The following is an 18,486-nucleotide window of genomic DNA, read 5'->3' on the forward strand; positions in this document are numbered from 1 at the left end:
CGGTACTCCGACTGTCGCGGTGCTCTCATTTCTCTGCTTGCTTGTTGAGTACTTATTGCACTGCTGCGCCGTGGTGGGTAGCACAGCCAATGTATGTAGAAGTAGGCAGCATCTTGTTGACAATTGCTTTCGGGCAGTCAGCATGCGAATGAGGCTTTTTAATTACTACGTTGTAGCAGCGGCAAATAGGCTCCGCTATTGGTGGGGTTATTGAGTGTTCAGCGCGCGAATAGGCGGTAATGTTTCATATGCCATATGTGTATATGTAAGGGTATGTATGTAGATATATACTCATATGCGCGTACTTGCCTTTTGTGGCTCTTTTTCTTGCTCAGCTTTTTGTGAGCGCGTTTGTACAGTTGCCGCGAGCACAACTGTTTGTATGGAAGTAGTAGTTTGCTGGGTATGTAGAGTGTGCAGAAATATGCTTTTCTCACACAGGATATGGAGTAATAACTGCTTTAGCGTAGTAGGCGGCTGCTATGTAGCAACCGCATCAGCTGCAATTGAAGTGCTGTGGATGAAAAGAGATTTAGGCCGGATTCACACTATGATGCCGATCACGGTCCGCTCTCGGTCCAGTCTCGGTCCGGTAAAATATTCACAAACGAAAAACAATGACTGTATTCACACTATCCGTGCTGTTCAAGTTTCGGTACAGTCACACTCCAGCATCGATCAAGTTCGAAGAATATTTTGCTGGAGCGTGATCGCACTTGCCGCGACTTGTACTGATAGTGTGAATAACGTTGCGTTCTCGGTTCAGTCTTTCGACAATAGCAAAGGAGTGCAGATCGAAGTTTTTACAATGACAGCTGAAAAATCTTGGTTTTTTGAAAAAGGTAAGTAATTGCATACATGATTTATTATAAATTTTGAAGTTTTATTCAAATGGTGAATAACTAAAAAATAACGATCAATATCAGTATTCAAGATAATAACGACGAACGATGAATCGCGACTTTACCGATGTAAGAACACAAATGTAAATGTCGAAAGATTTTACCGATCCGAGACTAGATCGAGAACGAACCGTGATCGGCACCATAGTGTGAATCTACCCTTAAGCTGCTACAAAATATTACTCAAGGATGAAACTTAGCTATAACAGTTATCCACTTATATCTATCCGTGATGTGTGTTTGTCGGAGCTTCTCCTCCAATTGGTGTTCATTTTGTCCAGCAAATGATGAGCCTTACAGTTTTATGCTGACTTCGAATGCCAAAACTTTTCATATCAAATATTCACTCAGAGGTTTGTAATGTCCTGCCGAGGGGACGACCTCTAGTACAAAAAAAAAAAACAGTTTCTATACAGTTTTATGCCGACTTCGAATGCCAAAACGTTTTTATGTGAAACTTTTCATGCCAGAAGCTCACTCAGGGGTTTGAAATGACTTGCTGAGGGACGACCTTTAGTAAACAAAAAAATAGTGTCCATAGTTTGGCATTTCATATCCGCAATGGGGCTTTGAAATCCAGACGCATCGAAGCGTAATGGCGTATAAACCGAACACAGCTGCGAGTACCTCCCTGCACCTACTATGGGTAGTACTGCAAAAAAGGTCGGAAAGTCCACAATATTAAATGTAGAAATAAAACCAGCTTAAAAATAATTATAGTTGCTCACATCTCACTTCAATAGAAGCAGACGCATTTCATGGCTGAAAATGGTTAAACTTTACCACTATCAGTTACTGAAGCCTGCTTCACCCGAGGCCTGTAGCGCCTATACATGCACGAACCAACTTCTTTTTGCCCATTCTGTTCATCACTTGTATGATAAGTTTCTTCAGAGCGTCTCTAGCGTTTTAAGGTTTTGCGTAAATCTTTGTTTAAACTAGGCCCCACAGTTAATAATCACGAGGATTGCAGTTCTACCTTGAAGGTGGCTGCAAATTTAAGGACCGTTCGTACCGAAATTTGCTGAAAACCCGAACTTGGTCTTTTACGCATTGCGAGTACTTATGGTGTCCTACTAAAACGCGTTTTGACTCCTAGCGGTCACGAGGTATTTCCAGGGTTTAATAACTGGTTCCAGAATGCGCACGTCGGTTGTATTCTGGTTGCTCTGCTCGACAGGTAAGACAGCATCTTCGCTGCTCAGCGCGCCTAACACCATTACCAAAGTGGAAACTTTGGTGCTGCTCACTAGGGAACTTCAGAGGCGTCTTAATAGCAGACGTAAAAATTATGGCAATAGCGCGAGCTTCTGTAGATAAAAATAAATAAGCTCCTGAGCTACTCCTCCTATTTGTTATGTGCGTCTCGATGTTGTTCCACAAAAGGAGGGACCTACAGTTTTAAGTCAACTTCGAACGGCAAATATATATATATTTTTTTTTTTTGTGAAGAGTTTTTTTTAGGGTTGAAATACATTCGGAAGTTTGCTAGTTGTCTTTGTCGAGCGGAGACTGCTATTAGAAAAACTTTTTCTATAATTTTCGTATTTCATGCATGTAGATTCAACCCTACGCACTTCCGAATGCTAGTTACGCATCTACTTATTCGGCTACTGTGGCCCTGTAAATCACTTAATTAGATCCTGAGGGCTTTCGCAGACACGGAGCGGTCCTAGTATGTAAGCTCATCTGCCCTGCTCTTGACTCATCTGCCCTACTCTCGACTCATCTGTTCACTAGCCTTCCGAAAGCACTCAGTTACAGTCAATCAGGAAAACTAAACTTAAAATATGTTGCTTTACCAGCAGTTTTCGGCCCTTTAAAAACTCCATTTTCAGCCCTGTAAAAACTTTTCGGATTCAACTCGTCGATCCTGTATATCTGCTTGTTCTCCTGCATTCATTAGTTTACTGTCAACCTATAGTCTCCCTCCAGGTCCCGCCAGCAGTCCTCTAACCACCAGCAGTCAAGTTCCTTTGTTTTCTCTTCATTTTTTCTTATCTTTCTCACTAATCCGTTCGTGCTTTCTTTAATGTCCAATTAACGCCAACTGCTTAGCAATTCTTACGCTTTACTTCTGTTTATTAGCAGAGATTTCACTTTTTTTCTTCGTATTAATTAAGTTTTCTCGCAGTCATTTCGTGCTTAATCAGTGCTGTTCATTGCCGCTGCGTGTCCTTTCATAAATTTCTCGCCTAATCATCAATGATGCATATCCACGTCCGCCGGTAATCCATATCCATGCTTGCTGTTGCAAATAAAAATCCAACTATCTCTGTAATTTGTCTCTTGCCAACTCGTCATCACGACTGCCTCGGCTGTCTACGCTTACGCGTTTCTTTCCTTCAACTTTCTAAATTTAATTACAATACAACAGTTTGATTAGTATCAACACGAAATGTATTCACATTTATTAATATTTTCTTATTTCATTTTCTTATTGCAGATTTTCCCCGCGTTGATGTTGGTCCGGAAAATCCGCTTCGTGTGGAACGTGATCGTACTGCGAAATTGGAGTGTAATGTCGATGCGAAACCGAAAGTGCCTAATGTACGTTGGACACGCGATGGTCGCTTCATTAGTTCCTCCCTCGTGCATACCATACACCGCGTAAGCACGCAGGATGCTGGCAAATATACTTGCTCAGCAGATAATGGACTCGGCAAATCAGGCGAAAGTGTACTCATACTGGACATCTTATATCCGCCGACGGTTGTTATTGAGTCGAAGACGCGTGAGGCAGAGGAAGGCGAGACGGTTAATATCCGTTGCAATGTGACCGCAAATCCGGCGCCAATTACCATCGAATGGCTGAAGGAAGGCTCACCCGAATTCCGCTACTCCGGCGAAGTGCTTACGCTGTCGTCCGTGCGTGCCGAGCATGCAGGCAATTATATATGTCGTGCTGTGAATATAATGGAATCATATGGACAAGAACGTAGCGAACGTGTTGGTAATTCGACGGTGGCTTTGTTGGTGCGTCATCGTCCCGGCCAGGCATTCATAACGCCGAACAAACCGATTGTGCATGTTGGTAATGGTGTAACACTTACTTGCTCGGCTAATCCGCCCGGTTGGCCCGTACCTCAGTATCGTTGGTTCCGTGACATGGATGGTGAGTTTTCCGGCACACAGAAGATTCTAGCGCAGGGACCACAGTATTCAATACCGAAGGCGCATCTCGGCAATGAGGGCAAATACCATTGTCATGCCGCTAATGAATTGGGCATTGGCAAGTCGGCCACCATTGTGCTTGAAATCCATCAGCCACCTCAATTCCTCGCCAAACTACAGCAGCACATGACGAGACGTGTTGCCGACACAGATTATGCGGTCACTTGCAGCGCCAAAGGCAAACCAGCGCCCAGCATACGTTGGCTCAAGGACGGCGCTGAAATCTTGCCTGAACTCAATTTGTACGAGGTGAAAACGAATCCAGATCAGGGCCCTAATGGCATGGTGACCGTGCAAAGCATGCTGAAGTTCCGCGGCAAAGCGCGCCCGAATGGCAATCAGCTAGTGCCGGGTGATCGCGGCTTGTACACGTGCCTTTACGAGAACGAAGTGAACTCGGCCAACTCGAGCATGCAGTTGCGCATCGAACACGAGCCCATCGTGTTGCATCAATACAACAAGGTGGCCTTCGATATACGCGAGACTGCTGAGGTAGTGTGCAAAGTGCAGGCCTACCCCAAGCCCGAATTCCAATGGCAATTTGGCAATAATCCCTCACCGCTCACTATGTCCTCTGATGGGCACTATGAAATCAGCACCACCACGGACAACAATGACATCTACACGTCGGTGCTGCGCATCAACTCGCTTACACACGCCGACTATGGCGAGTACACTTGCCGTGTGGTAAACTCATTGGACACAATACGTGCGCCAATACGTCTGCAACAGAAAGGACCGCCTGAGAAACCGACAAATACACGCGCCGTAGATGTAGGCTCCAATTACGTAACGCTCAGCTGGGATCCCGGCTTTGATGGTGGTCTGAGCAATACGAAATTTTTCGTCAGCTATCGACGTGTGCCCATGCCTCGCGAAGAGCAACTCATACCCGATTGTGCCACCATTGCCACAAGCAACACCGAATGGTTGGAATTCGATTGCCAACGCGATAATCCATGCAGGGTTACTTCGCTCGACCAGCATCAGAGCTATGCTTTCAAGGTGAATGCACTCAACACGAAAGCCAGTTCGCCTTACTCCAACGAGATAATGACCACAACAAAAGTGAGTAAAATCCCACCGCCACTACATGTCACCTACGATCCGAATACGCACACTTTGGGCATTAATGTAGGCGCCACCTGTCTATCGTTAGTCGCCATAGTCGAATCAATGGTCAACATGGACACACCGATGGCGCAATGGGAAGTTGTCGACACTGTGAATTTGCAGCTCTCCGGCAATGGGCCGACATTTAAGGAGACTGTGATTGATCGCCACATACCGGCATATCGTAGCGGCGGTGGACGTTCGCTGGGCCACAATCACATTAGCGGTCATGGCGATGGTGATGGCGATGATGATGATGATGTCGACATGAATACGCTGGCCTTGGAGGACGATAATAGGCCGACAGTGCGTGTGAAACTATGCCTACGGTCGAATCAGGAACATTGCGGCAAGCATACAAATGCGGAGAGTAAGTATATGTTGAGAGGAGGGAGGCATAATTAAGCGGATGTGTGTATAGGTGGGAGTGTGTGTGTGTGATTGTGTTCGTTGTTGAATGCCCGGATTTGTTGTGTAGCTGTATTTTATGCAAGTATTCGGTGGAAGTTTTTCACAAACTCGACAAACTCTTCAATTGCATTCAGCATAGACGGGCATATGTCATTTGTTAATTCTTAAGTTTTTCTCCGACACTTCGGAATTTCGATTAAAAATTGTACATAATCGGACATTTTTCCATCTCGCTGTCCGTCTGTGCGTCTGTACATTTGTCCAGCCAAGCATAACATACATTGACTGGCATGTCCTTGCGGGCGCCCAACGCAGGCTACATCTGCTTCAGGAAAATACATGCCAGAGAAGGAGGAATACTCCATGTGTCCCCACACTACTTTTCTTTCGACAGCATTCCGCTTGCTGCCACACATCAACGCATCGATTTAATCACACACGCACACATTGGCCGCCACTCAAATGCTGCCTTCAACTCGCTGACACACTTTGCTTGTGCTATGTGCTTGTGTTTTTTGTTTTTTCTTATTTATTTCATTTTCTGATACTACTTACACTTTTGTAGTTGTACTCTCACTTCACCTGATCTATTTGATATAATGTTTTTTTCTGTTTTTGGTTTGCAGTTGGCCGCACCTACATTGCTGAGGCATCCGCCTTGGCTACACCCACCCTGATCGCCATAATCGTCTCGTGTATTGTATTCGCATTATTTGTCGGTTTATTGTTGATGTTCTGTCGTTGCAAACGCAATCAATCGAAAAAGAGTGCTGCTGCCAAGGATTACGAAATGGACTCGGTGCGACCGTCGATTGTTGCCGCCCAACAGAGTCAACCGCCACCGCCGTACTATCCGGCAAGTGGACTCGATAACAAAGCACTTGAACATTCGATGGATCTCGCCTTGGGCATGGAGGACCAGAAGAGTGCACTTTACGCAACACAAAATGGCTATAGCTATCATCCGGGTAGTGGTGTGGGTGTTGGCGTTGGTGGCGGTGGAGGTGTTGGCATGCAAGGCCTAACAGGACACACGATGCCGGGAAATGAATGTAAGTTGTAGTTGAATTTGTACTTTTTTTGTATTCTTGTTTTACTTTTCTTTTTTGGTCGTATGTTTTGTGTGCAAGTAGGTATTATGTTGTTGTTGTTGCTGTTGCTGTTGTTCGTTATATACTACTCGCACTTGCTGCTATTGTTCGCGTCGCCACAAAGGCTGGCTAACTATTGCATTGCCGTTGTTTCAAGGGCCGTATCAGTGGCAGCAGCATCAGCATCAGCACTGGTTGGAATTGGGGCAATGTTTGGTGGCAATAACAGTTTGAGTAGTTGTAAACGAGCAATGCGGTTTTTGGTATTGGTCAAGATTAAATGACAGTGTTGCCAGAGTTTTATAAAGCATCTGTGTCGTGAAGTGATTACCTTTCACTCACATTTTTACTAATCTTCTTTTTGTAGCAGCAACACCAAGCCATACCCAAATCAATGAGTCCAGCCAATATGGCAGTTAAAGTAATTTAAAAAAATGGGCAACATGCAGTTCCTAAAGAGTCGGGTCAAAGGGAAAAAAAGTGGTTTTGAATAGTTTTTTGGGTGGACAAAAGTTGACTAGACTCAAGAGTGCTTCGTGACAGTAAGAATTTAAATCGAGACGTTGGAGGTCCACCTTTCTTTATACAATCGGTTAAACTGGCTAACCCCCCGTTGGACACCTTTTTCGGCTTTTCGAGGATCCTTAGCTTAAAGGTTCTATCCATAAATCGATAGAAAATTAAATTTTAGGAAGCTACCTGGAAACTGAAGTCGTTACATAATTATAAAGTCATGTCCAAAGTCGAAAAGGTCTGGCTAGACCCCGGTGCCCAACGGAGGGTTGACGATGGTTGTCTCTCTCGATAAGGGTGTAGAGCGGCCCACTTAGGCCGACGGTTCTTTGAGATATCATTAGTTTACGTTCAAGTTCCACCCCTAATTCCCAACGTGGTGAAACCTTTTTCTCTTTAAAATTTGATGAAAAGCTGTGGATGCCTGTGTATTTTAAAGCTTCCACATATACAAAGAAGTATGGCTTTAGATCCGGCGTTCTTAGATTGTTTGAGAGACGTCTCTTGGAGTGTTTAAGAAAACGATTCCGCTTAAGATTTTAGACCTTTGCACTTTGGTGACGGCAAGTATCATAGGCGCTGGAACAATGAGCTGTACGAGCTTTGCGACGACATAAACATAGCACAGCGTTTAAAGATGCAGTGGCTTTGTTGGATGGGTCATGTCGTCCGAATGGAAACGAACGCCCCAGCTCTGAAAATATTCGATGCAGTACCAGCTGGTGGTGGCAGAAGAAGAGGAAGGCCTCATCTGCGTTGGAAAGATCAGACAGAGAAGGACTTGACTTCAATTGGCGATTCCAAGTGGCGCCGGTTGGCACGAGAAAGAAACGACTGGCGCGATTTGTTAAACTCGGTCAAAATCGCTTAAGCAGTTATCGCGCCAATCAAGTAGAAGAGGAAGAAGATAAGATTAGAAAGCCATATCGCGTTCAGGCTAGAGTGGGACAGTTGCAGCGGAAGTATTCAATGCTCTCCACCTTCTCTTCATTCCTGCAGCTGTGGCAGAAGTTATTAAAAGGAAACCGCTGTCGTTTCCCATGAGTTCTTATTAAGTGCTACTGGAAGACTGCTCTAGATTAAAGCGGAAGCTAGTGCTGTGACCATTCCTTCTAGACCAGTTCTGTCTAGTTATCTCCCAAGTCGCCTCCGTGGTCCATCTACTGTTGGCTTGCGTGATATAGAGTAACCTGATCTAGAGCTTGCTTGAGGATAATGAGATGCCTACATACTAGGCGGAACTGCCTCATTTAGGACCAGTTACCTTCCTAGCCAGTTCATCCGCAGTACAATCTGGTTCCCTTGTGATACCACCGGAATTAATCTTACTTTACTACACGCCACTCTACTTGGTCCTCTCTAAACCATTGTGTGACCTTTAAAAAGCTGACTATACTAGCTGGTTTCAGGTTCGCAACATCCGCAATGTTGCCCAGAAAAGCGAGCAATCTCAACCGTAATCTATACAGAGCCTGCATAGAAGGTGTTCGACTGTCCCTTCATCTTCTATATCCTGACAACCTTTGGAATAGTCATTGGATGGTGCCCCTAATCTACCGGCATGTCTTCCTATTAGACTGTGACCTAATAGGGCACTTACGACGATTCTTAGATCCGTCCTACTTAATATAATTTAAGTAGACTCTTAGTGTGACCCATTTTTCTTTCGGGCCACGTTTGCCTACTGAAAGCGCAGGTGTTGAAATATTTCCATTTGTAATTAGCAACACTAGTGGTGTGTCTGTCCATTAGAAGTTTACCTGTTGTCTTGTCCTAGCATCAACTTTGACTTGGAGCGAGGAGCCCAATATGGCAAACTCATCAGCCTTACAATTATCTTTAATGTTACTGTGTCCTAGCACTCAGAGTGGATTTGTGGAAAAATATTGTGCAAGTATTTTTTTTTTATAATTTGCAACACTCTTTTACTGTCTAAGATGAATGTTTAGATGATAGAAACGATTTATGAGCTGCCTGACTATTGGAGTAAATGGAGTGACTTTAAACTTCGTGATGTTTTTTTATAATAAATGGACCAGCGCACTTTTATTTCTTTAAATGGTTTGATCGCATTTTAACTTCCCTATACTTCGTTGATGCCTTTTCATCATACCTTCATACCTTTCCTTTTGGTCTTTCGTAGTATGTAAGAGCAAGAGCAGGCTCGCCATGCATTGTTCCTCGGAATACTGAACTCTGTATACAAAATATTTTTCAAGCTCAAATTTTTAAACGAGTCACCTTCGTATAAAACAAGCGACATTTTATAAAACTAAATCTCACATCCGGCAACTGTGTCCGTTGCTCTCGCTTTTTTCTCCTACTTCCATTAACAAGAAATGTTCAACACAATTTTCGGCGATTTTTCATTTGTTTGTTAACGCAACGCAATGGTTGAGAGTGGCGCAAAAGTGTGCACTCTTGCGTAGCCGCAATGAAAAAGTGAAACATGTAACAACAACACTTTCGAAAACAGTAACTTAAATAAAAATGTGGAAAAAGGCTCAACACAAAATTGCTACATCAACCGAAAACAGTCCTTAACGTTCGTTATATGTCGAATGAGAAGGCGAGGGCGGGGAATTGGAAGAAGGAAGAGCAAGCAAATCGATGCGAACACATCGATCAAGTGGCGGTGATGGACACACGCGAATTGAACTATGCTACAACCCAATTTCAGTTGGTGGATATGAAGGACTCAGGGTCAAAGTACAACCAGAAATACAGCGTAACAAATGTAGTTAACACATACAATCACACACGCACACATAGCTAAGCTTAGCCCTGCATGTATGTGAGTTTTAGTGAAGGAACTACGTATTAAAATTGCTGTTATTGGTGGTGTTAGTACTAGTGCGGCATATATGCGTGTTTGTGCATTTTGTTGCATTGTTGTTGTTCATACAAATACTCGCTTATGTATGTTTGTGCAATTTGTTGCATTGTTGTTGCTCATACAAATACTCGTAGCACATTTTTAACGCTTTCACTTTTGTCCCATCTCCTCCTCTCATCGTGAGGAAAGATTATGAGCAAAGCGGGGCATTAAGGTGAAAATGTAAATGTAAAAATGGTTATCAGCAAAATTATCGCCTTACCAGCAGCAAGCGAGCTAGCTACTGCACGCTACACCCATACACCCATACAACACCTGCGCCACATCACTCCACTTAGCTCCACTTTTCCTGCTAATGTTATCGTGTCCTTTGAATTTGCCTTCTGTATAACTTAGTTGGCGCATTTGTTTGTGTTGTTTGTGTCGCTGTCGGTCGCAAATGACTCTGTTTTTGGCGATTTGGCGAGGAGTGGCGAGTCAATGAGCCACAAACACGCCACGCCACAACGACCACATCGACTGCGGTGGTTTCGAGGAGCTGTTCATTGCGGTCGCTGAACACTCACACGCATTCACACACTTGCAAACTCACATAACCACACTATAGTTGCCTAAATTGCATGCCGGTTTATGTACCTGTCCATATGCACGCGTGAGTGCGTGTGTGTGTGTGTTCCATTATTAATTGCCACGATGGCTTTTGCTCTGGTTTAGGTCATGTACCGGGCCAACTTAACCTTTTTATTTGCGCTGTGGCAGCAATTTAGATAGGACATTAGCATTTTGTGATAATGCGATAGATAGGTGCACCGCCCAAAGGTGCGTATTAACCACTTCATAGCCATGGCTCGTTCACGTTCGGCGGAAGCGTGTAGTTGTTGGAGGCAAGTGGAATTCATGGCGGTGCTTTGGAAAGGGCAGGAGTCCCAATTTCACCGTGAAAAAATGTTAAAGTGCATAGATTAGATGGCTATGATATGTTTCGATATTTAAAGGTTTAACGAAATTTATTCATTGTGCTACTTAGTTGTGAAGTGTAGCTCGTGCTGAAGGTCATGCATGAAGATTAAACAGATTCGCATGTGAAATAAAGAAAAAATACTTCCAAATAAGCCTGGGTATACAGGGTGATGAGAGTTTTATACAAGGTGAAGTACAAAATAAACCAAACTGGCGTCATAAAGTGAAAGCTTGGTGACATTCGGTTCAGTGAAAGCGAAGTTATTGCATCTAAAGTGTCAGTATGTTTGTGTCATCGGTACAAAATTGAGTTTCGAACACAGAGCTAATATCAAATTTTGTTTTAAAATCGGTAAAACGTTCACCGAAACATTTTAATTGATGAAAAAAAATGTATGGCGATGATTGTCTATCTCATGCCAGAGTTCATGAGTGTTTTACACGTTTCAGAGATGGTTGTGAGGACACAAATGACAATGAACATACGGGCCGCCCAAAATCAGTAACCACCGAAAACTCCATCGAAATTCTTCGTAAATTTATCAACAAGTTAACCGAAATTATCGTTGAAATTCATGGGATCGGAGTTGAATATCTCCAATACATCGATTTATCGCATTTTAACTGATCATTTGGGCTTACGAAAAGTGTGTGCACGTTTCAATCCGCACAAGTTAACTAAGGACCAAAAATTCCTCAGAATTCAACATTCGAAATACTTAAAGAAGCGAGAAAAGACGAGAACATCCTTTACCATATTGTAACTGGTGATAAAACGTGGTGTTTCCAACATGAATCTGAAACTAAGCGTTAAGGTGCCGCATGGAAGGCCCCAGATGAGCCACAACCCAAAAAATCCCGTTTAGAGAATTCAAAAACCATGTCTATGCTCATTTGTTTTACGATTCCAAGGGAATTGTCCACGAGGAGTTCATGCCAACGGGCCAAACCGTCAATGCAATTCCCTATCCTGGCATTTCGAAGCGTTTGTTGCATCGCATTCGTCGAATTCGCCCTGAATACCGCGAAGGAGGAAGCTGGTGCTTTTTGCATGATAATGCACCATCTCATCGATCCACTCTTGTGCTTGATTTTTTGGCTACAAATCGCATTTTAACAATTAATCACTCACCGTATTCACCTGATTTGGCTCCCTGTGACTTCTACCTATTCAGAAAATTGCATTGGGCCGTGAAAGGAAAACGTTTTGCGTCCGTAGAGGCCATCCAAAAGGCTCGTACCGACATCCTAAAGGACATTCCGGTCAATGACCTGACACACTCTTTTTAAAAAAGCTTTTAGATCGCGCAAAACAGTGTATCGAGGCCAGAGGGGACTATTTTGAATAAATAAACCCGAAGTTATCAAAATAAAGCTCCTGTCGTTTCTATTTTAGCTCAGTTTTGTTTATTTTGGACTTCACCTTGTATATTAAACAAACAAAAAAAAGTTAAAGAGACACCTCGCACAGGCAAGCCCGTCGTCGAATATGTCGGTAAAATCACAGAAACAATTGAAGTTGAGTGGGACTTTAGTAGTCGTAGTATCGCCCAAGAGCTAAAGATCGACCATAAAATAGTTTTAAAATATTTGCGCAAAGCTGGATTAAAAAATAAGCTGAATGTTTGAGAACCACAACAATTAACACCAAGAATCATGGTGAATCGAATTTCCAGCAGCGAATCCTTGGCCCAACCCTATGAAATCGACCCATATCTTAAACTAATATTGACTGGGATAAGGAATGGGTAATATACGACAATATTGGGCGAAAACGATCGTGGTCGAAGCGTGATAAAACAGCCCAAACGGTGGCCAAACCAGAACTAACGGCCAAGAAGGTTCTACTAGTGGAACGTGAAAGGAATCATTTATTATGAGTTGTTTCCGCATGCTCAAAGATTAAACTCAGATCTCCACTGTCAACAACTGGACCGTTTAAAGCTAGCGATTGACCAGAAACGGGAAAAATGGGCCAACTGAAGAGGTGTTGTGTTCCATTAGGAAAACGCAAGGCAACAAACTCGTAGCCTATAACCTCCTTGGAATACATATCTGCTTATTAGTGAAAGTCCCATTAAATTTGTTTCTTCCGTGTGGGAGATTAAAGAATACAAACAGAGAAGACACAATTGTTCGGTTAAAATTTCATATTTTGTTGAAGTGGCATCATTCACAAAATTTTTTTTTGTTTTTTATGTTTTGTGTTTTGGGTTTTTTTTTTGTATTTTTTGTTTTTTGTTCTTTTTGCATTTTTGTGTTTTTCTTGTTTGAAACTAAAAAGACAGCTGCAGCATAGAAACATACACGCAATAAGCAAAGATTTTCTTCACTCAAAATATTTTTTATTTTTTTATTTTAGTAAAAATGTTATTCAAAATTAAAATTGGTTGATTAATTTTGCGCCACCTTTCATGTTGCTAATTATTAATTAATTTTTTTTTTACTTCATTCTTGCCCTACAAATCTGACACTACGCCATTTCGTAGCAAAAAGTGTGTAAAGACACAATTTTTTCTTTTTTTTTTTTAATTTTAAACTGAAAAAATGTTATTTCCTGAAAACTAAAAATTAAGTTTGCCGCAATTTTTTTTCAGTAAAAGATGTAACGCAAGCAACAAATACGGCTGGTCAGTTGCCCTGATACTATAAAATAATTATTTATTTAAAAAAAGATCTTACATTGCAATTCCTCGAACTGCTCCGAAATATTCGTAATTTCGAACATATTAGTGCAAACTCCAGCCTTTCTTGTTGTTCTCTTTAAAAGCTTCATTATTTTGCATTCACAATGGATACTAACTGCCATTTTTCGGCAATGTTGCTATCAAAATTCCGCTAATTCACTTCAATTATGTCTTAATTCCTGAGATAATTCCGAACGATGTCGTTAATCCCGATTAACGCCACCGTCTGTCTATGCTATAAGACTACACAAAAAAAATTTTTTTTTCAAATTCAAAGTTCTAAATTGGTTTAATTGTTTTTAGAACATTTTAGCGCTTAACCTCTTAAGCGCCGCCTTCGTGATAAACAAATTGTTAAATACAAAACATCTATTCAATTTAGTATTAATTTTAAACAAATTTTTAAATACAAAACCTCCATTCAATTTAGCATTAAATTTATTGCAATTCAATTCAAAATAATTCCATACAAAACAACATTGTTTTTTAAGTTGAAATACATATATATGTACGTATGTGTGAGTGTCAAACGAAATGATTTTCTCCCGCTTGCAGCCTTTCAGAAGACTTAATCCCCCTTAATACGCATTAAATCATGTAATGCATGTAACGGTTTACCCCTCCATTCAGTTCGAATAAAATACAAAAGCTCAGAAAATTGATAGCATTACAATTGAAAAGCTCTCGGGCCATTTTAAAGCGTGAAAAGGGTGAAAATTATACATGCAAATATTAGGTGAAGCAGAAAGTTCTGAATGCTTTTTGCTTTATTTCGGGTGTGACATTAACATAGCTATAAGGCATTCATTTGAAAAAATGTTCCGACTAATCCTGGGCAATGGAATAAGTGCTCATATTCCATCGTTGGACTCGGCGATTTCCATGATATTTCCGTCGATTGATCGACCAGAGCATGCCGCATCTGCGACGTTCTTACTATCAATAAGGGAGAGGCATTTGCACCAACAGTTTAGTATTGGATGTATAAACCCCTTAAACGTGTTTGGTAGCCTGCTGCTACTCTGCTCCTACTCTTCAGCTTAGTCGTAGTGATACTGAAAAATGTTTACAATTTTCTCTTTTCTACTTGCAGTTTGGAAAGCTGTAAGTCTCAACTGGCTTCACCAAACACCAAACTGTCAAAGAACTTTTTGAAGCATAGTATCACCTCGAAATCGCCTGGATAGCTTGAATCAGAGTATATATCGTGAGATTTGGCTCACTAACTAAGTTATTCAGAACTTTTTACTACACCTAATATATTATCAGATACAATGTAATCTGCTTAAATGCTTGGAAAAATTAAATCTAAGTAAATGGCTGCAATATTTAGGTAAAATAGAATTTTTGTTATTAAATTGTTTTTGATTGTATTGGATTTTTTTTAGTATTCTCTTCCAAAGCGCCGAACTGTAGAATCGTATTGTTTTTTGTTTTAATTCACCTGCTTCAGGAATTCTCAAAGGACTTATGCAATGCATTACGTTCAGCCATCGATTCATGTTGCTCGTCTTTGTTCTGTTCCATTTGCTAATAGAAGACCGTACGTTGGCTTGGATGGCCTGGATGATTTTTGTGAAAACCTGCTTTACCTGCAAACGAAAAATAAAATTCAGTAATTAAAGAAATACCCGCACAATCACTCATTTCAAACACTTTTTAATTACCTCAGTGAAGTTTGCTGCCAGCGATGGAGTCACCAGCCTTATTTTGAATATTTTAGATCACTAACATTGCTCTAGGCATATAAAGCATTATATGTACAAGGAACCTCGAAATAAAAAAATCCCATTGTTAAATCCCATATTAAGCTCTTTAAATCACGAAGATAATTGATTTTCTTAGATATGCACAAGAAATGCTTGATAGAGTAGTTACGACTCACTGGACTGATAGTGATACAAAAATCTGAAGAAAAAAAATTCTGTAAATTCAGGAAGAAATAAAGAATAAAATAAATAAGAACAAATTAAAGAATTTTTACAAACAAAACTTTTTCTTTCGATGCCGCAGAGAATATCTCAACAATTCCACATTCTATCTACATCCCCCGAAATTATTATAAAGGCGCCACATATTGACAAGTTTTGTCTGTTTACTTATCTATTTTTAATTTCAATTATTATTATTATTTTTTTTTAATGCAAATATAACAACGGCCATACTAATTCATGATTCAAACTCTATTTTGGAAAAAAAAAATAAATAAATCGAAAAAAATTATAAAAAATATATAAAAAATTTACTTCTGCATTACCCAGCTGCAAAAATACAAGCTACCAAAGCAAAAAAGGTGGTATACAGTTGGTTAAAAGAAATTCCCAAAACGAAATACCATAAATTATTGTTAGCTATTAATAATGTGATTGCTGGCAATGTAAATATGACCAAATAATGAAACTTGGAAAATCCAACTACTGAGAAAATAATAGATTTCCTCTTCCTCAAAAATGCGACAATTTTCATCGATATTTTAATTAGAATTTTTTTTTATTTTTTAAGTTGGGCACATAAGTTTTGTAGCCCAATTTAATAGAACAAAGTACCACTTCGAAGTCGCTCAAGATTTTCGTTCATTTTTGATAATTTTTTTTGCCGACGATATTTCGCATTTTCTCGGTATAAAAAAGTCAGTTATATGGCATGCATCAGCCTTTCACATAAATCGAGAGTTTTTGATACATCACACATAATTTCTTTTATGCTATTTCAGCATCGATCCGCTCTTTTAGGAAAATAACCAAGCCACTAAAGCGCAACCAACTTAAATCCAACATAAATACTTACAAACAACCGCATCTAAAACTAGAGGATAGATTAGTAATTCCATTCAACTATACATCATAAATCATATAAAGCTAATAAAACTGCTGGGCTACTTAAAAAATTATTGCAACCTAAAATTTACATATCTGTAATGCCGGTAATAGGTGAGCATACCCTTACAGCTCCTAACTTTACATACAACACCACCAAGCGTGCGCTCGCTCACTCTGCTAATGAGACCTTTGGAATGGCTGTTAAAAATCGAGCTGTTAATGAAATTTGATGAACATTTGTGAACTGCTAAAAATCAAGCTGTTATAATACAACTTTTAAAGTACAGCCTTAAAAATTCAATTTGATGTAATTTCATTAACATTCTCTGCCAATACTCTTTGCAAGCTACTGTTTCACATCTGCACTCCAACATCTACACTTAGCCTCGAAAAGTAGGCTTTAAAAGCTGTAATTTAACAGCTGAATGTTTAGCAGTTAATGCATGTTCATGAAATTTCATTAACATTCTCTGGTGTTGTCTTTATACATACATGAAACATTGCGGTAAATACATCAGCTCAGTTGATGTTAGACTCACTTTAGGAAAATCGGATTCGAATTTCGACTCTACAGCAGACATTTCCAGAAACGAAATATTTTGATAAACACATCTGCTCAGCTAATGTTATCATTTAACTTTAACTGAACTTGAAAAAATTCAGGGAGTCTTTCAGGTCTACAGCAATCATTTCCAAGGGCAGTTAGTATTACTCTGGAAAGCTTTTAGCTGTTTTTTCTTAGCGACAACATCACATAAATGCTACGTATCTGCAATTTTTATCAAATAATTTGTTGGTTTTGAGTCTACTTATTTGCAATTCTAATACTAACCTAATGTAAGTAATGATAAAAGACAAAAATATTACTCTCAAAACAACACCAAAAAAATATTTGTCTTTAGAAAAAAAAGAAGAAAACAAAGCAAAAATGTGTCTTTCCACAAAAAAAGACAAAAAACTATATCTGTTTCCTGCCGGCATTGAATGCCACTTGCTGCCGTCACTGATAGCATTGACTGAAATTTCAGCTACATTTATCACGCATTTACAGTGGCATCCTAGCGAGCGTTGTAACGCGCAGCCCTGACAGTCACCACATAAAAATGGCACATTTTGACTAGAAAAATGCAGGCAACTCTCAACTTTGTAAGGGCTGAGCACCAGGGAATAGCAGCGTACACTACATTTACATTTATCAACTGCACAGTGGCGCAGCACGGCACGGTGCGGTGCGGTGCCACATGACACAGTAGAGGCTGAGATCAAACTATTATATAAAGTATGTATGTACGCTTCTCCCCACCGACGGCAATGCATAAATGTGACACAGACCTCAATAAAAATGCTTTTACTACTTACATTTAGTTTTTTGATATTTTCCAGGCGCGTTTTTCTTCTTGTTTTTTGTACCAATAGACACCTAAACTTAGATATTTTACCATTTTATCGAATTTTTTTTTTCACACGCGCAAATCGATAGCATTGAAACCGAATTGTGCGCGCTGATAGTTATTTAGAACTGTCAAGCTACGTTGCTTTGAATTGCTTTGGAAAAGAAGACAAAAAAAAAACAAAAAAAGCTAGAAACGAAAGCAAGTGCCACCGATTCTTTATTGCTTTTGCACTCTCAGCCGATTGAACTCACGGCAAATAAATCTAAAAATGAAATAAATGAAAATGAAATAATAAGAAAAAGCAGTGTAGTAAGCGCTAAAACAAACATAAAAGTAAATGAAATATCAAAAACGCCTACAGAGTTGCACAGATTGCATAGCTCGTCGTCGTCAACAAAAAAAAAACGAATATACCATCGCTGTCCATTTTGGGTGCCACAGCAGCGCAAACACAAAATGCAGGCCAAGAGGCGGCTGGCTAGCAGCTATAGCTGTCCTTTTATACCAGCAAGTGGACGTCATGTGCGTGTGTATGTGTGCATTCAGATAGACAATGAAAGGCGCGCCGTGTCGTATAGAATATTTT

The 18,486-nt window shown here is 40.4% G+C and overlaps 1 protein-coding gene across 1 annotated transcript in view; it reads left to right on the top strand.

The window, feature by feature from the left end:
* The window catches only part of LOC129248420 (cell adhesion molecule Dscam2), a 229,806-nt gene that overhangs the window by 140,308 nt on the left and 71,012 nt on the right, over positions 1-18,486 (top strand). Inside the window, exons 5-6 of the mRNA XM_054887962.1 lie at positions 3,349-5,559; positions 6,227-6,652. Of these exons, the coding sequence (XP_054743937.1) occupies positions 3,349-5,559; positions 6,227-6,652 (2,637 nt within the window). The remainder of the gene's footprint in view (positions 1-3,348; positions 5,560-6,226; positions 6,653-18,486) is intronic.

Source organism: Anastrepha obliqua, chromosome 5, assembly GCF_027943255.1.
Source record: "Anastrepha obliqua isolate idAnaObli1 chromosome 5, idAnaObli1_1.0, whole genome shotgun sequence".
Lineage (NCBI taxonomy): Eukaryota > Metazoa > Arthropoda > Insecta > Diptera > Tephritidae > Anastrepha > Anastrepha obliqua.